This window comes from Brassica oleracea, chromosome C4 (assembly GCF_000695525.1).
Source record: "Brassica oleracea var. oleracea cultivar TO1000 chromosome C4, BOL, whole genome shotgun sequence".
In the NCBI taxonomy this organism is placed as follows: Eukaryota; Viridiplantae; Streptophyta; class Magnoliopsida; order Brassicales; family Brassicaceae; genus Brassica; species Brassica oleracea.
In genome coordinates, this window is record NC_027751.1 from 38452364 (window position 1) to 38476838 (window position 24475).

General features: G+C 39.7%; 2 protein-coding genes and 2 pseudogenes across 3 annotated transcripts; 1 reads left to right on the forward strand and 3 right to left on the reverse strand.

Annotated features, from left to right (window-relative positions):
• The first annotated feature begins 289 nt into the window (after positions 1-289).
• LOC106342907 lies at positions 290-4355 on the forward strand (annotated as a pseudogene).
• Positions 4356-10845: 6490 nt separating this feature from the next.
• LOC106339319 (40S ribosomal protein S10-2) lies at positions 10846-12447 on the reverse strand. The gene is made up of 5 exons (XM_013778109.1): positions 12339-12447; positions 12203-12251; positions 11850-12120; positions 11550-11679; positions 10846-11128 (listed from the first exon to the last, which is right to left on the reverse strand). Exons 1-5 carry the CDS (start codon positions 12339-12341, stop codon positions 11042-11044), a joined length of 540 nt encoding a protein of 179 aa, XP_013633563.1. The 5' UTR covers positions 12342-12447; the 3' UTR covers positions 10846-11041.
• Positions 12448-16896: 4449 nt separating this feature from the next.
• Positions 16897-22114, reverse strand: LOC106338835 (annotated as a pseudogene).
• Positions 22115-22755: 641 nt separating this feature from the next.
• LOC106337188 lies at positions 22756-23955 on the reverse strand. 2 transcript variants are annotated; one of them, XM_013776250.1, is made up of 4 exons: positions 23793-23955; positions 23370-23430; positions 23213-23274; positions 22756-23112 (listed from the first exon to the last, which is right to left on the reverse strand). In XM_013776250.1, the coding sequence occupies exons 1-4, from the start codon at positions 23874-23876 to the stop codon at positions 23020-23022; spliced, it is 300 nt and encodes a 99-aa protein (XP_013631704.1). In that variant the 5' UTR covers positions 23877-23955; the 3' UTR covers positions 22756-23019. The 2 variants fall into 2 exon arrangements, with proteins under 2 accessions (XP_013631704.1, XP_013631703.1); XM_013776249.1 differs by having other exon boundaries at positions 22759-23115.
• Positions 23956-24475: the final 520 nt, after the last annotated feature.

Sequence of the window (24475 nt, forward strand, 5' to 3'; positions counted from 1 at the left end):
AGAGTGTTCTAATTACTATCAACAAAACAAGCATAACTGATTGGGTGAGATAATTTAAAGTCAACGTTACTCATGACATCCAGTGACAAGGTCAAAAGAACACTGAACTTGGAACATAATTGAGAAAGAATGCATGAAGCCCTCATTGTCTATTCAATGGTCTCGTTCTTGACAGTCATAATGAAACCAACGCTAATGGGGTCCTCCACGAAGACTTTTGTGGGAAACATGCATTGTATTTCCATCTAAATTTCTCTGAGATTTCTCATTTAAGTATATAAAGAAGCAACTTGTTTCTTCCTCCATACATATCTCATAGCTACTTATCTTCAACTTCTCATTTACTCTTTTCTCTCTCATGGCTTCTTCTTCTTCTTCTTCGTCTCCAATAAAGAGATACCATGTCTTTCCGAGTTTCCACGGTCCAGATGTTCGTAGAGGATTTCTCAGCCATTTACGCCATCAGTTTGCAAGCAAAGGGATCACGACATTTAAAGATCAGGAGATCGAGAGAGGCCACACGATCGGACCTGAACTGGTACAAGCCATTAGAGAATCCAGAGTCTCAGTCGCTCTGCTCTCCAAGAATTATGCTTCTTCAAGCTGGTGTTTAGATGAACTGGTTGAAATCTTGAACTGCAAAAGAGTTTCAGAGCAGATTGTGATGACCATCTTTTACCAAGTTGATCCGTGTCCGATGTACGGAAACAGACTGGAGATTTCGGAATAGCCTTCAAGAAAACATGTGAAGGGAAAACTGAGGACGATAAGAAGAAATGGATGGAAGCTTTGGCATGTGTAGCAAACATTGCTGGAGAGCACTCTCTTAACTGGTCTGTTGTTTCTTTATATAGCAGAATTTATATACTTCAATAATAGAGTTTATATAAACTTGGAATCTTTTCTTTTGTTAGGACTGATGAAGCGGCCATGGTGGAAAAGTTTGCCACAGATGTTTCGAACAAACTGAATGTTACACTGTCAAGGGACTTTGACGAGATTGTGGGACTGCAAGCTCACTTGAGAAAACTGATCACTTTGTTATGCTTCGAGTGTGATGAAGCAAAGATGATTGGGATTTGGGGTCCTGCGGGAATCGGTAAGTCCACCATTGCTAGAGCTTTATTCAATCACCTTTCTGTCGATTTTGGACTGAGATGCTTTATGGGGAACCTCAAGGGTAGTTATAAGAGCATTATAGGTGTTGATGATTATGATTCCAAGTTGGGTTTGCAAAGCCAACTTCTGTCTAAGATTTTGAACCAAAGGGATATAAGGGTAAATCATTTAGGTGCCGTAAAAGAATGGCTACAAGATCAAAGAGTGCTTATCATTCTTGATGATGTAGACGATCTAGAGGAACTAGATGTTTTGGTTAGAGAACTTTCTTGGTTTGGTTTAGGAAGTAGGATCATTGTTACAACTGAAGACAAAAAGATTTTGAAAGCACATGGGATACAAGATATCTACCATGTGGGTTTTCCATCTGAAAAAGAAGCTCTTGAGATCTTATGTCTATCTGCTTTCAAACAGAGATATGTACAAGATGATTTTGAAAAGGTTGCAAATAGAGTAGCATACCTTTGTGGGTATCTTCCATTAGGTCTTTGTGTTGTGGGTTCATCATTACGTGGGGAGAGCAAGGAAGAGTGGGAGCTTCAGTTATCTAGGATAGAAAATAATCTTGATAGAAAAATCGAAGACATATTAAGAGTGGGATATGACAGATTGTCAAAAAAAGATCAAGCCCTGTTTCTCCACATCGCATGCATCTTCAACTTTGGTAGCGTTGACCATATGACAAGCATGCTCGCCGATTGTAACATGGATGTCAAAAATGGGCTGAAGACCCTAGCCATCAGATCTCTTGTGCAACTTCATATAATGGATTATGAGATGCACTCTTTACTCCAACAGTTGGGTAGACAAGTAGTACATGAACAGTCAGATGAGCCTGGGAAACGTCAGTTTTTAGTGGAGGCTGAAGAGATCCATACTCTCTATTGCTTTCATGATAACAATTTAATCAGTCCTCTTTTGGGATGTTTGTTAGGGCACTGGATCAGTCATAGGTATATCATTTGATGTGTCCAAGATCAGCGGTAAGTTCTCAATAAGTGGGCAAGCTTTCGAAGGAATGCGTAATCTTAGATTTTTAAAGATGTATAACTCTGGGGGATTGAGGATAGCAGGAGACATGGAATATCTACCTCAACTAAGGTTACTACATTGGGATTCATACCCCAGAAAACGTCTTCCTCCAACATTTCAGCCCCAATGTCTTGTTGAGCTCTGTATGATATTCAGCAATCTTGAGAAGCTCTGGGGAGGAATCCAGGTTGGTGTATGTTAAATTTTTTTTGAAATATTGAAAAAGCTCCATGTGTGTTTTTCTCATTTGTCGTGTTTGATACATGTAGTCTCTTGCAAATCTCAAGAAGATAGATTTGGGCTACTCCTCTAGGTTGAAAGAAATACCAAATCTTTCAGAGGCTACTAATCTTGAAACACTATCACTTGGCCATTGCTCAAGTCTGGTGGAGCTTCCCTCGTCTATTAGGAACCTACACAAACTGAAAGTGTTGTGGATGGAAGGCTGCAAAAAGCTACGGGTTATTCCCACCAACATCAATTTAGCATCTCTTGAGAATGTTTACATGGATGGTTGCTTGCGATTGAGAACGTTTCCAGATATCTCGAGTAACATCAAACATCTTGATATAAGGAACACAAAGATAGAAGATGTTCGTTCCTGCATCCGTAGCTGAAAGATGGCTTTGTCTTGGCACGTTATATATAGGCAGCAAAAGCCTCAAGAGATTAACACACGTCCCTGAATGTGTAAGTTATTTGGATCTAAGCAACAGTAATATAAAGAAGATTCCAGATTGCATCATAGGCCTCCGTGGACTAGAAAAGCTCAAGATAAAAAACTGCAGAAAGCTGGTGTCACTGCAGGGTCTTCCGCCTTCGCTTTGGATGCTCGATGCAGATGATTGTGTATCGCTCAAAAGCGTCTGTCTCTCCTTCTATAAACCAAAATCTGCGTATATTACTCTGGACGACTGCAAGTGTGTTAAATCAGAAAAAGATGCCATAAGAGTAACTTCCCTTTTCTACAACCCAATGATAGGAATCAGGTTGTTCAACTGTTTTTCACTAGATGAAAAAACAAGAAGAGTAATCATTCAACAATGTGATTACAAGAGTGTATGTTTACCAGGCAAAGAAATCCCTCCAGAGTTCACTCACAGAGCCAAAGGAAACTCCATAACCATCTCTTCAGGGACTTTCTCTGCTTCCTCAAGATTTAAGGCTTGCCTCCTGCTTCCTCCAGTCGAAGAGTTCTCTTTCCTGAAGGAAATTGTTTGTCGTGTAAGAAGCAAAGGTATTCTCATCAATGAACTTGAATGCTATCCGATTAATCCTGCACTTCTATCTGAACACCTGTTAGTCTTTTCTGGGGCCCTGTTTAGAGAGCACATATGTTGTGAACTTGACGCTACTACGAGTGAAATTCGGTTTGAATTCAACTGCGACTATTTTATCGAGTGTGGTGTCCAGATGTTGGCGGAGGAAGGTGAGATAAAACTAGCTTCCTCTTTCCACGATCCTAACAGAGAAGTGAGGTTCCTCAACTGTATGAAACTAGATGAAGAAGCAAGAAGAGCAATCATACAACGATGGGCTTATAAATATGTATGTTTGCCAGGTAAAGAAGTCCCTTCTGAGTTCACTCACAAAGCCAAAGGAAACTCTGTAACCATCTCACAGGGGACTCTATCTGCTTCCACAAGTTTCAGGGCTTGCATCCTGCTTTCACCAACCCTACAACACCCTCCGTGGTTCGGCTATAATATTGGTTGTCGTCTAAGAAGCAAAGGTATTCTCATCAACGAACTTGAATGCTATACGGGTTCTCCACTCCTAACAAAACACCTATTAGTATTACGTGGGGGCTCTGTTTAAAGAACGCAGATGCGTTGAAGTGGACTCGGATATTCAATTTGAATTCAGCTGCTACGGAAAACACTCTAAGATTATTGAGTGCAGCGTACAGATCATGGCGGAGGAAGGTGAAAGTAGTAGCAGCAGAGAATGGAATAAACAGAGTGATGGAGCCGTTAAGGTCTCTAAAGATGAAAATGTCATCAAAACCAACAACCATACATCTTGGTGGAGTGGGCTTAAAAAGCTTGGTCTGAGAAAGAACAAGAAAAATCAGACGGGGTGAAACTTTTAGGTTAATAAGCTGATATTCATTTTGATCCATGTTGTCTTTGTACTATATTGTGTATCCAGAGACTTGTAATATACATACTTTCTTCTCTAAGCTTATGGATTGTTGCCTACAATCGCATATAGAGTGGATCGTTGCTAAAGCCAGATCCCTTAGTTGATCGAATTTCATCAGTTTTCAAATCATTAGCGATTGTCTCAGTCTTGTCATTTACACAAGGGTTCTGTATGAGAAAATCCTCTCAAAGTAGACTGTTTAGGTTTAGTATAGACAGAGCCTTGTACTTGGTGAACATCTTTAGGGATGGATTCTATGAGTTCTGGAGTGCTGAGATTCAAGGACCAAGTGATTGCATTAATATGAATTACACGAAAGATGCTTTTAGTTAGGAATACAGACTTAAGTCTCCAACTTGTCTTGGTTGCATGCTTCATTCCTTGAATCTTTTTTGGGAATTGCTGCCAACCTTTTTTGTTGCTGCCCAAATCTACACACATTCGTCCTGGTGAGTCTTACTTACTTAATTTGCTTGTATGTAAATTTTTCATATCCCCATAACACTTGACTATCTCTCTGTTTGGGTTGGGGTATATACTGATAATTTGTGGGATTATGAGAGCTTCTAAGTGTTTTAACCGTGATGAAGCACACGAACAAAGTAAAAAGGAGTGAAGTAACCGTAAGTATTTGAGAGAGAAGAGAAATTTGAGAATTTAAGAGAATGAGAGGATTTGTGAGATTGAGAGAATGCAAGACATGTTTGTATTGAATTGTATGTTTAATTGTGTAACATACATGGTGTATTTAAAGGAAACAAAAGCAATAAGCACTCAATGGTGGAAGAATAAATAACTAGTAGTGGACTAGCCACTCCTCCCCATTTGGTAAGTGATATGGCCACTTCTCCCACTTCCTCCACTAACTAGTAGTGGACTAGCCATTCCTCCCCATTTGGTAAGGGATATGGCCACTTCTCCCACTTCCTCCACTAACTAGTAGTGGACTAGCCATTCCTCCCCATTTGGTAAGGGATATGGCCACTTCTCCCACTTCCTCCACTAACTAGTAGTGGACTAGCCATTCCTCCCCATTTGGTAAGGGATATGGCCACTTCTCCCACTTCCTCCACTAACTAGTAGTGGACTAGCCATTCCTCCCCATTTGGTAAGGGATATGGCCACTTCTCCCACTTCCTCCACTAACTAGTAGTGGACTAGCCATTCCTCCCCATTTGGTAAGGGATATGGCCACTTCTCCCACTTCCTCCACTAACTAGTAGTGGACTAGCCATTCCTCCCCATTTGGTAAGGGATATGGCCACTTCTCCCACTTCCTCCACTAACTAGTAGTGGACTAGCCATTCCTCCCCATTTGGTAAGGGATATGGCCACTTCTCCCACTTCCTCCACTAACTAGTAGTGGACTAGCCATTCCTCCCCATTTGGTAAGGGATATGGCCACTTCTCCCACTTCCTCCACTAACTAGTAGTGGACTAGCCATTCCTCCCCATTTGGTAAGGGATATGGCCACTTCTCCCACTTCCTCCACTAACTAGTAGTGGACTAGCCATTCCTCCCCATTTGGTAAGGGATATGGCCACTTCTCCCACTTCCTCCACTAACTAGTAGTGGACTAGCCATTCCTCCCCATTTGGTAAGGGATATGGCCACTTCTCCCACTTCCTCCACTAACTAGTAGTGGACTAGCCATTCCTCCCCATTTGGTAAGGGATATGGCCACTTCTCCCACTTCCTCCACTAACTAGTAGTGGACTAGCCATTCCTCCCCATTTGGTAAGGGATATGGCCACTTCTCCCACTTCCTCCACTAACTAGTAGTGGACTAGCCATTCCTCCCCATTTGGTAAGGGATATGGCCACTTCTCCCACTTCCTCCACTAACTAGTAGTGGACTAGCCATTCCTCCCCATTTGGTAAGGGATATGGCCACTTCTCCCACTTCCTCCACTAACTAGTAGTGGACTAGCCATTCCTCCCCATTTGGTAAGGGATATGGCCACTTCTCCCACTTCCTCCACTAACTAGTAGTGGACTAGCCATTCCTCCCCATTTGGTAAGGGATATGGCCACTTCTCCCACTTCCTCCACTAACTAGTAGTGGACTAGCCATTCCTCCCCATTTGGTAAGGGATATGGCCACTTCTCCCACTTCCTCCACTAACTAGTAGTGGACTAGCCATTCCTCCCCATTTGGTAAGGGATATGGCCACTTCTCCCACTTCCTCCACTAACTAGTAGTGGACTAGCCATTCCTCCCCATTTGGTAAGGGATATGGCCACTTCTCCCACTTCCTCCACTAACTAGTAGTGGACTAGCCATTCCTCCCCATTTGGTAAGGGATATGGCCACTTCTCCCACTTCCTCCACTAACTAGTAGTGGACTAGCCATTCCTCCCCATTTGGTAAGGGATATGGCCACTTCTCCCACTTCCTCCACTAACTAGTAGTGGACTAGCCATTCCTCCCCATTTGGTAAGGGATATGGCCACTTCTCCCACTTCCTCCACTAACTAGTAGTGGACTAGCCATTCCTCCCCATTTGGTAAGGGATATGGCCACTTCTCCCACTTCCTCCACTAACTAGTAGTGGACTAGCCATTCCTCCCCATTTGGTAAGGGATATGGCCACTTCTCCCACTTCCTCCACTAACTAGTAGTGGACTAGCCATTCCTCCCCATTTGGTAAGGGATATGGCCACTTCTCCCACTTCCTCCACTAACTAGTAGTGGACTAGCCATTCCTCCCCATTTGGTAAGGGATATGGCCACTTCTCCCACTTCCTCCACTAACTAGTAGTGGACTAGCCATTCCTCCCCATTTGGTAAGGGATATGGCCACTTCTCCCACTTCCTCCACTAACTAGTAGTGGACTAGCCATTCCTCCCCATTTGGTAAGGGATATGGCCACTTCTCCCACTTCCTCCACTAACTAGTAGTGGACTAGCCATTCCTCCCCATTTGGTAAGGGATATGGCCACTTCTCCCACTTCCTCCACTAACTAGTAGTGGACTAGCCATTCCTCCCCATTTGGTAAGGGATATGGCCACTTCTCCCACTTCCTCCACTAACTAGTAGTGGACTAGCCATTCCTCCCCATTTGGTAAGGGATATGGCCACTTCTCCCACTTCCTCCACTAACTAGTAGTGGACTAGCCATTCCTCCCCATTTGGTAAGGGATATGGCCACTTCTCCCACTTCCTCCACTAACTAGTAGTGGACTAGCCATTCCTCCCCATTTGGTAAGGGATATGGCCACTTCTCCCACTTCCTCCACTAACTAGTAGTGGACTAGCCATTCCTCCCCATTTGGTAAGGGATATGGCCACTTCTCCCACTTCCTCCACTAACTAGTAGTGGACTAGCCATTCCTCCCCATTTGGTAAGGGATATGGCCACTTCTCCCACTTCCTCCACTAACTAGTAGTGGACTAGCCATTCCTCCCCATTTGGTAAGGGATATGGCCACTTCTCCCACTTCCTCCACTAACTAGTAGTGGACTAGCCATTCCTCCCCATTTGGTAAGGGATATGGCCACTTCTCCCACTTCCTCCACTAACTAGTAGTGGACTAGCCATTCCTCCCCATTTGGTAAGGGATATGGCCACTTCTCCCACTTCCTCCACTAACTAGTAGTGGACTAGCCATTCCTCCCCATTTGGTAAGGGATATGGCCACTTCTCCCACTTCCTCCACTAACTAGTAGTGGACTAGCCATTCCTCCCCATTTGGTAAGGGATATGGCCACTTCTCCCACTTCCTCCACTAACTAGTAGTGGACTAGCCATTCCTCCCCATTTGGTAAGGGATATGGCCACTTCTCCCACTTCCTCCACTAACTAGTAGTGGACTAGCCATTCCTCCCCATTTGGTAAGGGATATGGCCACTTCTCCCACTTCCTCCACTAACTAGTAGTGGACTAGCCATTCCTCCCCATTTGGTAAGGGATATGGCCACTTCTCCCACTTCCTCCACTAACTAGTAGTGGACTAGCCATTCCTCCCCATTTGGTAAGGGATATGGCCACTTCTCCCACTTCCTCCACTAACTAGTAGTGGACTAGCCATTCCTCCCCATTTGGTAAGGGATATGGCCACTTCTCCCACTTCCTCCACTAACTAGTAGTGGACTAGCCATTCCTCCCCATTTGGTAAGGGATATGGCCACTTCTCCCACTTCCTCCACTAACTAGTAGTGGACTAGCCATTCCTCCCCATTTGGTAAGGGATATGGCCACTTCTCCCACTTCCTCCACTAACTAGTAGTGGACTAGCCATTCCTCCCCATTTGGTAAGGGATATGGCCACTTCTCCCACTTCCTCCACTAACTAGTAGTGGACTAGCCATTCCTCCCCATTTGGTAAGGGATATGGCCACTTCTCCCACTTCCTCCACTAACTAGTAGTGGACTAGCCATTCCTCCCCATTTGGTAAGGGATATGGCCACTTCTCCCACTTCCTCCACTAACTAGTAGTGGACTAGCCATTCCTCCCCATTTGGTAAGGGATATGGCCACTTCTCCCACTTCCTCCACTAACTAGTAGTGGACTAGCCATTCCTCCCCATTTGGTAAGGGATATGGCCACTTCTCCCACTTCCTCCACTAACTAGTAGTGGACTAGCCATTCCTCCCCATTTGGTAAGGGATATGGCCACTTCTCCCACTTCCTCCACTAACTAGTAGTGGACTAGCCATTCCTCCCCATTTGGTAAGGGATATGGCCACTTCTCCCACTTCCTCCACTAACTAGTAGTGGACTAGCCATTCCTCCCCATTTGGTAAGTGATATGGCCATTTCTCCCACTTCTTCCACTACTTCCCTTTGTTTAATTCTTCATGTCAACATATACTAATTATCACGAATTTGATTTTGATATAGAGGAATGGCCATGTTTCGTATCATCTCTCAAGTATGCTGAGCTTGCGACACCAGTCACAACAAAAATATCAAGGCAGATGAAATTAGCAAATATACTTTCTGAGGAATTGCGCTTCCCTGAAGAAACTGACTTTAAGCTAGAGTTTCGGTGATGACATCATTAAGAAAATCAAAAAGATTCCAAGAAAGCCTAGAGGTGCAACATTGTCATTGCCTTGAGCCACAACTTATATATATACGGTTGACAAGATGAAGAATGTAATCCAACTTATAGTTAGTAATCCAGTGTAAGACTGATCTTTTTGTTTTTTGTTTTTGTCTGTGTGGGCATGACTTCAAGTTTCGCAGGTTCGATCTAGATGTTATCAAGTTAATTTGCCTTCTTTTTTAGGAGTTTGCTCTCGATCAGACCTTAGTAACCTTCATTCTATCTTATGAAGGTAGGTGTTATGTGAATACCTTGAGTCAAAATATAATATGAATTTGCATGTTCCTTAGAGCAAGTGGCAAGTCTCTTTCTTTTAAGGTGGTAATAACCTATGGACCCTCAAATGTTTCCTGATCGATGGATCTATTTCTTAAATTTGGGCTGAACACCGAGATGTTGACTTCAGCTCTGTTTTGAAAACAATTGAATTGGTGTTCGTGGCCTTTGACGGAAGGTAATATTGTAAACCTTCAGATCGAGTCAGAGACTTTTCAGCTTATAAACAAAGACGTAAGCGAGAGAGAATTAAACTAATGTTTCAATGTTTGTCCCACATCGATTGTGTGGAGAGAAGTGTGATAACGAGTGAGCTTATAAAAAGAGAAGGTACGGGACTTTAAAGGTATGATCCTTCAGGTTTAAAGGGGAAGTGATGATTGGGTTTATCTCTCGCATATTTTAATGCGTGAAGAGTGTTCCGCTCAAACCTCTTACGACAATTGGGCGCTCCAATTTTCATCTAATCTGATCCCTCTCTAAGTTATACAGTATTTCTTATAAAACCTTTCTTTAAATTGTGTTATAAAACTTTTTTTATATCAATATCAAAAAATCATTTCAAAGAAAAATATTTTAACTGGAACTAACAAAAATTGAATTTTAAGTTTTTTACTGTGTCGGTAAAAACCTGTTATGTTTGTAACTAGATTTTTTTTTGAAACACAAACAACTTCATTCATTACTCTAGCCATTGTTAGGTGAAGCCATAACTACAAGCTCATCCCATTACATCTGCTTCTTTGTTTTTTCGAGAAATCAATTCCATAGAGCTCAGCGAAAGAGTGATCAGAATCTAACGCACAGTCAGATTCACATTGGAATCTTGGAAGTCCACGATCCCTACAATTTGTAACTAGATATTATTGGTAAATACTCCATAATATGATATATAGTAATAAAACAAGGAATTTGGAAAAATAATACTGTTTTAATTCTGTGCTTTTTGTCTCGATATAAGAAAATGTGATACACACCAAATATGCTGCACATCCCGTTCGGTTAAGGCATTTACTGAAAGAAATTTGTAAAATTATCAACATATATAGGAGCAAAAACATATATTCATGGCATTTTTAGTACCATTCAACTTGTTCACGACTACTAGACATAGAATAACGAAAAAAACATATTACAATTTTAGTATAAATGAGATTTTTCTTTCAAAATATTGCGCATACATAATTGTGAAGTATCCAAATAAATAACCAAATTATGATTTTAAACCAGCGGAGATTAAAATTGAAAAAGTAGAAGGCGGATAATGGGTGAATTTTTTTGTAAGGATCCACAACATTTTGAGCATCCTTTATAAAATTCTAAGGAAAAAACAATCATATGGAGTAAAAGACACTGATTCTCAAATCAAAAGTACAATTTAACCAAAAAGAAACAAGGATTACATTTCCCTTTCAAGGAAGATCAGATCCAGCAGCAGGACCAGCACCGTACCCACCGGCTCCACGGCCAAACCCAGGCCTAGATCCAGCTCCAGGTGCCTGTTAAAACCAAACAAATATTTAGTTACACAGCAACTTAAGAAAAGATGAATGAAGACAATCTTGTATTTTCCATCAAAATATGTCGAATGAATGCAGGCATTTTTTTGCAATCATGAAAACCAAAACGCAACGAGATAAATGAAAAGAGTAAAGACGAGGTGACAGAAAATAAATCTATATACTTGGCCAGATAAAAAATTACACAAGGCAATGATGATGAGTAGCTTGCCACGAAGTTCACAAAATGAACTTGAGCAAGACTTAGTTGCAGCGTATTTAGGGAACCCAATAACAGTAAAGAGTTGAGAATCAGTGGCTTGGAAAGATACTAAACTAGCAAACAACTAATGCGTAAGAGAGTTCTCAAAATGAGCCGCAGCAAGAAACAAGTAATCAAGAATGAAAATAGAAAAGGTACCCTGAAGGAAGGCTGGTAATCAGCAGGAGCTCCACTCTTATCACCAAACTCTCCACCAGCTCTAGGAGCTCCACGGTATCCATCTCTGTCACCACCAAACCTCCTCTCTCCATCAGAACGAGGTGGACCACTGTAAATAAACCAAATCAAATCAATCACAAAACACTGGACAAGTAACTTCATCTAGTTCATTTGTGATTCTACAGGGCTAAAGCAGATTCTTTTGCATAATTATATTCCTAATTCCAGGACAATGAAACCAAAGATAGACATTTTGAAAGATTAAAGTGAACTCCATACCGAGGACGGTCACCCATGGGACGACCAAGTGGCTTCTGCTGCTTCTTCAAAGTGGCGGGAACAATCTCAGATGGGAGATTGAGGTAAGTCCTCAAAAAGTCAATGCCTTCGTTGGTGAGGAACCAGTAGTAGTGCATCCACGCAAATGTCTCGCGGACGTACTCCTTAGACTTGAAGCTCTGCATCAGTTTGATGACTTGCAGATTCGGAACTCCTTCGATCAAAGGATGCTGCGCTAAATTGAAATCCTTTTTCGCAAACAAAACTCCCTCTGCACAACGAAATCAATCAATTAATAATGATATAACTCTTCTTCCAACGCGTTAACTCATTTCACAGAGCAAGAAGCGTACCTTGGAAGAGGTACTTGGAGATTGCGCGGCGGTTCTCCTCTGACATAATCTGAAACAAGTACCGAGTGCAAAATGATCAGCAGTTCGAAATGAGGTTTTCATCAACGTGAGAGGTGATTGGGAACAGAGATGTTACCATGATTGCTATGAGATTGGTGGAGGAGACGACGGAGAAGGTGTCTGTGTATGTGACGGCGTTCTCACCTTCTACTCTCGCGAAGCCCTAATTTCTTCCTTTTTTATAGCATGCGTCTTCTCTAGGGTTTATGCGTCGGATCTACTATTGGGCTTTCTGATTGGGCCGGTGCATTATGGGCTAAAATAACCAAATTGATTTTACATCCAAACTAACAAGCTCTACGCTTCCTTACCATCACCATTAACCATTTCTTAGTTTTTACTTTATTGGATTAATATACCGGTTATTATTGTAAGCCGGTTAGCTAGTTACGATATAGTTTTCAGATGTTAATTACGTTCGTTAAGATAATATTAATAAAGTGTAACGAACTTTATCTCTTCTGCCTTAAGTTCAAGCTCAGTTTCTCTGATTCTAATATGGTATTAGAGCTTTTGCTCTTCTCTTACCATTCACTTTGTTGCATAATTTTATGATTATATTGGTAAAGATCACATTAGTTTAGATAATCGATTTATTGATGTCGCCATCTAAACGATCCAATGTTTTAAACATCTAACAATTTGTGATCTAGCTTCAGATATGATCCACTCTCTACACTACTACAGTCAACAACAATACCCAAGCTTATAAAGACAAAGAGAGCTAATACTACAAGTCTTTAGATACTAAACATTGTATGAACAAGACATCTATATATCTAAATAAACATCAGCATACACTACCAAAAAAACAAACTTACACAACTTCTTTAATAAAACACAGATGAAGCATCTCCTTTCCATAAGATATCAGAATCTGGACACACTAGCAACCTAAAATCTCGGATTAACGACAAAGCCATCTCCTGCAGAAACACACATCACATCAACTACCAAGGCCAATAACATACCTTGAAGGAAACTGATACCTAAGCAAATATGAAGTTAAGTGAGGGGAACCGTGAGAAAAAAATCAGGAACAACCTCAACATCAATGTGGCTAGTGTCCATAATCAATAATGCATCAAGGATTGCCAAAGAAATGCATAGATACTTTCATATATATATATATATATAGGGTTTGGCGGGTTGGTACTAAAAATTTAACATAATATATCATCAATTTCATTAAGTATTTCAAAATGATTAGTTTACTTTGATTGGAAAGTAATTTCTATTTTCAATAGGAAGGATTTGTCATTCTTTTTAGAAGTAAGGCTTACAATTATAATACAAAAAAATACAATTATATATGCATTTCCAATTCTTAAAATTACAACTATACATTATGTTTCTGGATTCAAATCATCGACCAGATCCATTAGTGGCCCACAGCATCCATTTTTATTAGTGGACCAGACCACTCCTACATCTGCATGAACAAAGGAAAGACTGGTAACACCATGCCACACTTCCGTCAACACCTACAGCTGGAGAACACGTCTAAGACATGAGTCGTGCTGGGTGGCTTACTTCTCTTGGGAGCTTTTTCTTCAGCTGCGAGATTCAAGTGCCCTCCTATGATTCTCAGACGATCTTCTAAAGCAACCAAGACAGTAGAAACATATCACAGCCCGAGCACAAAACATTGACGTTCTTCCATGAAATTGTCTCCTCTTCCTGCAAACACACACATTTAGATATCACTGCAAAAAAAACAATTTTTACCTCCATATGACGCAGTTGGTTTGAGACTTGAGAGATAGATACAGCTTTAAGATCATAGGTGAGAAAGAACACTCCATAACACTCTTTCTTTCTTGAATAGCAACATACGCTTGACAACAATAAAGAAAAACAATAACAAATCTGGGAAATTGTAAACGTTGTGGGCAAAACTTAACTTGAAAAAATCTTGATACCTCAACAATGCACTAATTTAATCCAAAAGTTTCATCGGCTTGCCAACACCGCTCTTTTTGCAAGTACCTTATGTCAATAATTATATATGAATATCAGTCTATCGGAAGCTGCTATCAACAACCTCCTTGGATTTGCCATCAGAAACTTAAGGAAACCAAATCATATTTGACCTTACCAATCCAGAAAACAATTAACATGTGAAAGAACATGTCCTACAACAATCAAACCCAGTTAATAAGTAATCGATCACCTATAAAAATTCGATTATTGTAATGTGTCTAATTTTCTCTCTATTTGATGCTTACTTTTCCTGCGATTGTGTTGCTGTGGATAATTAAGTTGGGAAGAAGGTAGTTTAGAGGCCAAAGTGGTTTGTTCTGCCTTGGAATGTTTGAACTTGTTCAACATTCTAAGTCAAATTCTTTCTAAGACTTGCCATTAATTTCCCATCTACCCTAAAAGCATTATAAGTTATAACATCAGATTTTCATAAAATTGTCGGAGAAGAAGGTTAAGAACAAAACCTCAAAAAGTGAATCGCTTGAAGTATTGAAGTTTGTTTCTTTTTGAAGAGCATGCATCAGATTTCATAAAATAATCAGAGTATGATGAAAGCAAAACCTAAATATCAATCTTCGATCTAGCCAGACCTTGAATACTGCCTCTTCCAATCAAACGATTCTTAAGCGGTATAGGAGTTGATATTGGGGCCGACAGCCTTATCAGATCTGAAGCAAATCAAAGGCTCACTGTATATAAATTTTTTTGCAGATGATAAATGAGGAGAAAAGATTTTATGAGACCTGATTTAAAGCTTGAGTTGATGGCTTATCGTGAATGCATGGAAGCTCGGTCGTCTACGGTTTCAGAGAAAGAAAAGAGATCGTTATGGTCGAAAGAAGTGAATAGAAAAGAGTTTTAGATGGTTACAGAGAGGACACGTGCCATTTTTTCCTTCTCCCTTCCTGACCGTCGGACACAGAAATTAGGGTTCAATCTCTTTCTCTCAACAAAACCGAAGCCCAATACGAATAAGGAAACTCAAGCCCAACACGAAGTATTTAAACTTAAGTGATACGGTGCGTTTGGAAGAAGTCGGACACGTGTCAGCCTCTTAGAGTTCGAGTTTCCAGCTGGATAGTCTAGGAGTGAGGTAAACAGTTATATATATATATAGATAGATATATAGATAGATATATATAACCAGTAAAACAGTAACAGACTAATAATATCTAAGATAAGATTTGATTAATTACAAATAAACACAAGACCCAGGTTTTTTCTTCTTTCTATCCAAGATTAATTTTCCCAAACCAAATCCAACAACTGTTTTCATCTTTTTCAGAGATCTGAGAAGCTTCAATCTCATAATCTCCATCTCCATCTCTTTTTTTTATGAACATGGTCATGGAGCTAAAACAAGAGAGTACTTCATACCATAACTGGATCCTAAGAGCATCGGTATAGGTGGGATTTAACCCACAAGCCCTTAGCATTTTTTATTAAGGTTATATGTTAAGGGACCTAAGCTAAGGACATTAAACAATTTGGTAGATTATTAGTGGGACTTTTCTGGTCCCTTAGGTTATTATTTAATTAATTTATTATTTTCATAACGTATAACATATAAAAAGAAGTTGTAAATGAAATATATTTTTAAAAAGTTTAACATTAAAATTGAAATCTTAAGAAAATTACAAAGTTGTAAAATAGAAATACAAAACATCATAATTATAAAAAAACACACAAACATTTATTCCAATACAAATAGAAACTTATAAATTATATGTTATGGGTAAGATGTCCAAATTTAGTCCAAATATTTTCAATCAAATCATTTTTTAAATGCTCATGGACTTGTCTATTTCGAACGCTCGTTCGACGATCAATTGTACTCACGATAGGTGAAGGCATATTGACGGAAAATGTAGCCACCTCTTCTCTTTCTTCAAATTCACGACCGTTGTCCTGAGTTCCTGATGATCGTTCATCTTCGACAATCATATTATGGAGTATGATACATGCTCTCATAATATTTCCTATTTTTTCTTTATCCCAAATATTAGATTGATTTCTAACAACAGCAAACCTAGCTTGTAGGACTCCGAATGCACGCTCGACATCTTTTCGCACAGCTTCTTGGGTTTAAGCAAATAATGAATGCTTCTGACCTTGTGGTAGTCGGATAGATTGAATAAAAGTACCCCATTTCGGATAAATACCGTCCGTGAGATAATATGCCAAATTGAATGGATTACCATTAACATGGAAGTTAACTTGTGGCGCTATTCCGTTAATAATGTCATAAAAAACGGGTGATCGATCGAGAACAAGAGACAACTTGAAAGATGAAGTATACAACTACCACAGACCACTTGTTAAAAAAAAACAAGAGACAACTTGAAAGATGAAGTATAGAACCTACTTTTATTATTATATGGACTATTAAGTAAACGATTTCACAAATATGATCTATGAACTATGGCTAGCCGGAGACGCAAAACCAGTTATAGGATGCAAAACATTGAAACTAAACTATCAAAACAGTTCTTTCATGTTGCTAAAATCAGTTACTGGTTTGTTATACATTTGTTAACAATCAAACAAGCAACAACCAAACTCAACGGTTCAATCTAAACGAAACAATCAAACAAGCTACAATGAAAACAATGGTTCAATCTATACTAAACAATCAAACAAGCTACAAGGACTACAATGGTACAATCTATACGAAACAATCAAACAAGCTACAACGACTACAATGGTTCAATCTATACGAAACAATCAATCAAGCTACAACGAAAACAGTCACACAATCCAACCATTTAAATCTTTACAAATTTATACGAAACTATGTAACATTTGCGAACCCTAGAATCTGTACAATTGTTCTCGAACAACATAGAATCTATACCACAGACTATTCGCATGCAAAATACAAAACCCTAAACTTTTCAATTTCAGATGGGAGTTGAAGAAAGTACCTTGGTAGCGGCTGTAGATTGAGCTCGGGTCGAGATTCAGAGGATTTGGGGAAGATGAGACCGTTCTTACAAGACCGGAAGCAAACGGAAGTCGATGGAGCTCGGAATCTCGATCTGGGGATCAAACGCCAACGGAAGAAGCGACCTCTTGTTTTGGTGACTTGGGCTTTCGATTGAGGAGACACGCAAACTGAACCTCCGGTGAAAGAGAGATCGATCTTCCGATCTGAGGAGATCAACTTTTCGCCTTCGTGATTTCGTATTTCAATTTCTCTTTCAGAATGAGATTGACGCGAAGACACCGACAATTTCGACGATTTGCTCTCCCAATCTCGAGCTGACACGTTGCCTCACGAGACGAGCCCGAAATCCCTTATTTTAGGCCCGTTCCACTCAATTTCTTTTCTTTTTGATTTATTTTTGACCCATACTTCTTAAGGGACGGGCCTTAAGGGACCGCGATGTTGATGCCCTAAGACTCTTGTCTCATGAGATTCCTCAAGAAGTCTGCTTTGTCTTATTCATCTTCTTCTTCAGACCAAGCTTCTGAAGCCAACTCCAACGTGTATTTTTACTGGTTTTGATGTTTTCACCTTGAGAGACCATAAAAGCTTCTGCTTCATAGTCTCCATCCACTTCGCAGCTATTACTCCCAAATTCAATGTTGTCAACTCCGCTACTACTACTCCCTGTTTCAAAGTTGTCAACTTCGCTGTTGCTACTCTCAAATTCAAAATTGTCCATTTCGCGGTTGCTGCTACTCTCAGCTCCCTCCGCCAATACACCACACTCGATAATCTTTTCATCGTTGTACACGCATCTGAACTCAAATGTAATTTCGCTCGTAGCCACATCATGGCGCCTATTTCGTCGATCACGATGAAGTATAAACAGATGTTCTGATAGGGGAGACAGCTCGTAAACCTGTGATTCACTGAAAAAGCTGTTAATTACGACACCTTCTTTGCTTCTTAGACAGCAACGTATAGTACTAAATCCGTTGTCCTCAATTGGCGAAACCAGAAAGCAAACCTTAAATCTCGAAGAAGCAGCGAAAGTCCCTGAAGAGGGGGTTATGGAGTTTCCTGTGGCTCTGTGAGTGAATTCTGAAGGGACTTCTTTAGCTGGTAAGCATATGTACTCGTGAACTGGTTGTTGTATGATTCCTCTTCTCGCTTCTTCATCAAGTTTCACACAGTTGTAGAACGTGAGTTCCTTGAGTGGGCTGTGGAAAGAGCAATGTACTGTCTTGAGTGATAGACAATTGTTTGCATTTAGGGACTTGAGCGAAGGGGGAAGAGCCGGAATTGACACGAGATTCGTGCAGTTTTCGACGATGAGATACTCTAGTTGCGGGAGACCTGTGATGCACTCTTGAATCCTCTTTATATCACTGTTGATTAGGTCTAGCTTAGTAACACTTAGCGGGATATTTGTTAATCTCTTAAGGCTTTTGCTGCCTATATCAAGACCCCGACAACGAGACCAACGTCCCACAACTGATGCAGGGACATGTTTTATCTTTGTGTTACTTACATCAAGATACCAGATGTTGCTAGAAAATTCTGGAAATGTTTTCAACTACGAGCAATAACTCATGTGGACTTCCTCAAGTGATGCTAAGTTGATGTTGGTGGGGATAACCCGCAGCTTTTTGCAGCTCCTCATGATCAACTTTTCCAGTTTCTGTAGGTTTCTAATAGAGGAGGGAAGTTCCACCAAACTTGAGCAAGATGAAAGTGATAGTGTCTCAAGATTAGTAACATTCGACAGATTTGGGATTTCTTTCAACCTATAGGAGGAGTCCAGAATTAACTTCTTGAGGTTTATAAGGGGCTGCAAGTTAAACACAACAAATGATAAATATACTGTTTCGGTTCCATCATTGTGAATATGTTCTTTAAATATGAAATACCAACCTGGACTCCATCTAGGGATGTCAATTGGGCACATTGTCCATGGGTGGCCCATGTCCAAATCGATATGGACTAATATGGTCATGCCCAAATCTTCCCGAAATATTTTTTGTCCAAATGGACTATGCCCAGATACGCCCAAAGTCCAATGGACAAAACCAAATGGACATGGGCTGTCCAAATACGCCCATATTTTAAAAATATCTAGGGTTAGTAATTTAGTATTTGGGGAAAAAAATCTGAAATCACAGATTCACAATTGGTCTCCATCTATCTCTCGAGTCTCGAGTCTCGACTTGCCTCTCCGCCTCGTCTCTCCATCTCTCGAGCAGTGTCTCTTCGCCTCGTCTCTCCATCTCTCGAGCAGTGTCTCTCCGCCTCGTCTCTCCATCTCTCGAGCAGTGTCTCTTCGCCTCGTCTCTCCATCTCTCGAGCAGTGTCTCTTCGCCTCGTCTCTCCATCTCTCGAGCAGTGTCTCTTCGCCTCGTCTCTCCATCTCTCGAGCAGTGTCTCTTCGCCTCGTCTCTCCATCTCTCGAGCAGTGTCTCTCCGCCTCGTCTCTTCATCTCTCGAGCAGTGTCTCTCCATCTCGACTCTCCTCTCCGTCTCTCACTTTGTCTTTGATTCGCTTCAGGTCGCTTCATCTCGACTCTCCTCTCTTTGCGATTTGATTGCTTTTAGGTTGATGGGTTTGCGATTTGATTGCTGGTGAACAGTATACCAGTTGGATATGGGGTAAGTAGTTAGTGTCTTACTGTTTTTGTACTTGGTGTTTTTGTACTTGGTGTCTTACTGTTTTTATGTTCATAATGCAGGATTTTATGCATTCTTTTCTTCAAAGGAGGGAAGAGGAAAATCAGCTTTAGATATGTACTTGTCTGAACCGGTTTTAGATATGGCTGCCTTTATGACTATAGATGTCTTGAGATACTGGAAAAACAATGCAACACAGTTTAAAGAGCTGGCTCGCATGGCGTGTGATGTTCTTTCAATTCCCATTACAACCGTGTCCTCTGAGTCGTCATTCAGTGCTGGAAGCCGTGTTCTTAGCAAGTATAGGAGTTGACTTCTTCCATCAAATGTACAAGCTCTCATTTGTGGAAGAAATTGGTTGCGTGGATTTGAAGTGACGAGTAAGTTGTCTCTGTTGTGATGCACGCCTCTTAGTTATGATTGATTTGAACTGGAAATGCTTTGCAAGTGATAAGCTAGTTTAAGTAAATGCCTCTGTTGTGATAAGCTAGTTTCAGGAAATGCTTTGCAAGTGATATATGTTCAACATGTTAGCTCGTTCTTGTTTTGAATTAATATGTCGCTTTGTTTCATTGTTTATGATGATTTTAACATATTTCTGCTCATGTTAGGTGATTCTGAAGATGAAGAAGAAGAAGAAGAAGAAGAAGAAAAAGAGAAGGAAGGTGAAAAAGAAGGTGGAAGAAAGAAGAAAAATAAGTAGATTAAATGAAGGTGATTCTGAAGATGAAGTTTAATTTAAGTACTTTTTGACTTTTGTAAGACATGAATTTTAAGTTTAAGTTTAACACTTTAAGTATCTTTTGTGAAACATGAAATTTAAGTTTAAGTATCTTTTGTAAAACATGAAATTTAAATAAGTTTAAGATGTTATATATATATATGACATTTCTAATATGTACATTTTTTAAGTTTGAAAATTAGACATTTTACATTAAATGGACATCTGGACTCCATGGTCTTATTTGGACATGGTCTTATTTGGACATGGTGCTATTTGGGCTCGACCAAAAAAGCCTAGAAAAAATTAAGTCTGTCTGGACACACCCAAATCCACAGATGTACCCTCATATCCTTACGGTCCAAAATCCTAGACAGAAGTTGGCTTTGCAAACCCAACTTGGAATCATAATCATCAACACCAACTCTGCTCTCATAACCTCCCTTAAGATTCCCAATAAAACACACAAATCTAAAACTGCTAGAGAGTTGATCATATAAAGCTCGAGCAATGGTAGTCTTACCAATTCCTGCAGGACCCCAGATTCCAATCATTTTCACATCATCATCACACTCGAGGCATAACAAAGATTTAAGTTCTGTCAAGTGAGCTTCAAGTCCAACCATCCCATCAAAATCCCTAGAAGGAGTAGCATTCAGTTTGTCTGAAACATCAGAAGCAATCTTTTGAATCATCTCTGCTTCATTAGCCCTACCAATAGCAAACAGAATCATGTTGGTAACACAAAAAAAATTCTTAAAGAAAGATTTTTTTTAAAAAAGCAAAAAATGTTAAATACCAATTGGGAGAATGTTCTCCTTCGATGTTTGCGACATCAGTCAAAGCTCTGCTTCACTTGCTCAGCTTTCCCTTGACAAGTTTTGAAGAAAGCGCTCCCGAAGTCTTCCTTCTGTTTTCGAACACTGGACGGATCAACCTCGTAAAAGATGGTCATCACGATCTGCCCTGAAGTCTCTTTACACTTTAAAATCTCAACCAATTCATCCAAACACCAGCCCGAAGAAGCGTAGTTCTGGGAGAGAAGAACGACGGAGACTCGAGATTCTCGAATTGCTTTAATGAGTTCAGGTCCGATGGAATGGCCTCTGTCGATCTCCTGGTCTTTGAAGGTGGTGATCCCTTTCCTTTCGAAGTGATTAAGCAAGTGACTGAGAAATCCTCGACGGACATCTTGGGCCGTGGAAGCTCGGGAAGACACACTAGAAGAAGAAGCCATGAGAAAAAAAAAAAAGTGAGGTTGAAGAAAGCATCACATTCGTGTTCATATATAGTAAAGTAAATCAAAACGCGTAAAGAGAAGAGATATGTAACTTTAACTACAGAGGAGGAGGACGAAAGTAGAAGGTTGTTTCCCCCCCCCCACGAGAAGTGTGTTTCCGCGAAGCCGCCGCCGACGACTCATGAAAAGTGCCTTTTCAGATTTTTTTTTTAAAGCTTACCATCCAACTTTTCGGTGAGGAAGCGCCTGCAATCGGATCAAATCCATTGGAAGATCGGAGACATTTTAGAGGAAGAAGATGCATCAGAGATTCAAAATTCGGGTATCCCAATTGTAAAATTTGGTTTGGAATATATATTAACTTGGTTTGAAAATAAACCGGGTCTAAATTCGATACAACTAGTGGAATATTAAACCAAACCGAGGCTTGTGATTTTTGGTCTTTTACAAGTAAAACATCCAATCTATAAGTACTTGAACCAAAGCTGCAATTAATTACAAGTCTTTGTTAAAATGACAATTGCGAAAGGCTCCTCATCTCTGCTACTTCTCTTTCAATGTGTCTCTTCTTCTTCTTCCTAAGCCAATTCCACCAACCTGTATGCTACTACTGCTTTTGGCCATACTTAAAAATTGCTCGCTCTTTCCATTTGCTGCCACTACTACTATCACTTTCCTCTGCCATGATCTTTACACCACAATTCACTCACCTGGTATCTGTGTTTTTAAAACAGGCTCTTCTAGGCTAAGGGATCTAGCTTAGAAACGATCCACTTCAAGGAAACAGCTCCTGCAGAAACCCCACATCATCAACAAACTAAATCATGGAAACTGGTCTGCACTGTATAACAAGTACTTATACTCGTTACAAGGTGAGGAGAACCATGCGATCAAAACGTCGGGATTTCACCATGGCTAGTGCCACTACACTCTCATATTCCTCTTGTCAATCCGTTGGAAGCAAACAAAAGAATTGAGTTTACATTCTAGAGGAGACAAAAGCTAACAATGTGATTTGGACGATATTTTAAAATTAAAGAAAAACATAAATGATGTTATGTACATACAACTGATACAACATTTTCTCTGCAATCACATGATAATGAGCTGCTCGTATCTTTTCTCTCTACATCCAAAGCATTCTTTGTCAAAAAACACTGATAAGAAGAGTAGCACAAGTGATGACCAATATAGCCAGGCTTTGGAAACAGGAGAAGCTTTTATAAACCCTGAGCAGATGATGAGGAAGCACGGAAATGCTTGTTCCCGTGCTCACCCGCCAGATGTTCTGAAGCCGGTCTCTTTGGTCTCATCTGCTTTTTGCAACAAAAGAAAAAAAAAAAGAGTTTTAGGATTCTATACCGCACATGTTGCATTTTACAAAAACTCCTTTTGAGATTGAATATTTAGTACCTTATCTTCAGCTCGTTGGTAGAAGCTGCGTATGAGTATATTTTTTACTTCCGTAGTTATCACTGCCACACACACACACGCGCAAAACGAGAATATAAATCGTAGCAAATGTTATAAACTATGTAAAGTAGTTAGACTTTTGGTCTAGTTAGTATACCTTGATGTGGAGGTGGAAGAGTACGGTTGTGAGTTGGATGATACGTAGTTGGAACCATCCTCTGTAAGTAAGATCATACATACAAAAAGATTGTTAATTTAACTAGAAGGAACGTGCAATCAAAATGAGAATGGAGCATTTTAATGAACAACTGGGAACAGAATGATATGATTCTAAGATCAATCAATCTGGTTAGAAGAAAAAAATGATTACTTTCTTGATTCCTCTCATAAAATTCCAATAGAAAAATAGATGAAGATGTAACCAAAACAAGTCCCCAGTAACATTACAATCTCTCATTGAACAAAATATCAATATTGTGAATCAGATTTAGTAAACAAGCCTCAATTCATATTATTATTCTCAGATCCGATGTTAGCCAAATTCAAAATGATTACAGTTCAAAATCAGGGAAGGACTTACAGAGGGATTAGAAGGGTCGGAGGGACGATGTTGACTGAAATTGTGAGGATCGAAGGACGGCAAATCTCCCAGAATCGACCCCATTTGGAATTGGAGCTCTGCGATCTTCTTCCTTCTCCGAAGGGGAACTAGAGATAATAGAAAGACTTATATGGGCTTCCCGTTGGGCTCACTCTAGAACCGGCCTGAAAAAACATTTTATATGAATATCTTATATACTTATCAGTTATCAATTTGGATTCACCAATCATTTAATAAATTTATATTTTTGGATTTATAGTTTAGATTGTTAAGGTTTTAGTTTATGACTTGTTGTAAACCTTAATTTTCTAAAAGAAATTAAGAGTTAAAAAGGTATATATCTATAAATTTTATTGGTAAATATAATTTTTTTATTGTTCGAAAAACTATACTATAACATAAAATTATAACATTTCGGTTTATATATATATATTAGTGTATGGAAAAAGCTTAAAAATTATTTTGACACTAAATTACTTATTTTTTGGTTATATATTCATATAAACTTTTAGAGTTGAGTGTTTGAGATCACAACAAGAAAACAACGGCATAATAAGGGAAAAAATCGTTTTATAAATATGAAATCATCTTTTTATAAATATGAAATCATCTTTTTATAAATATTTTTATAAATATGAAATCATCTTTTTATAAATACAAAA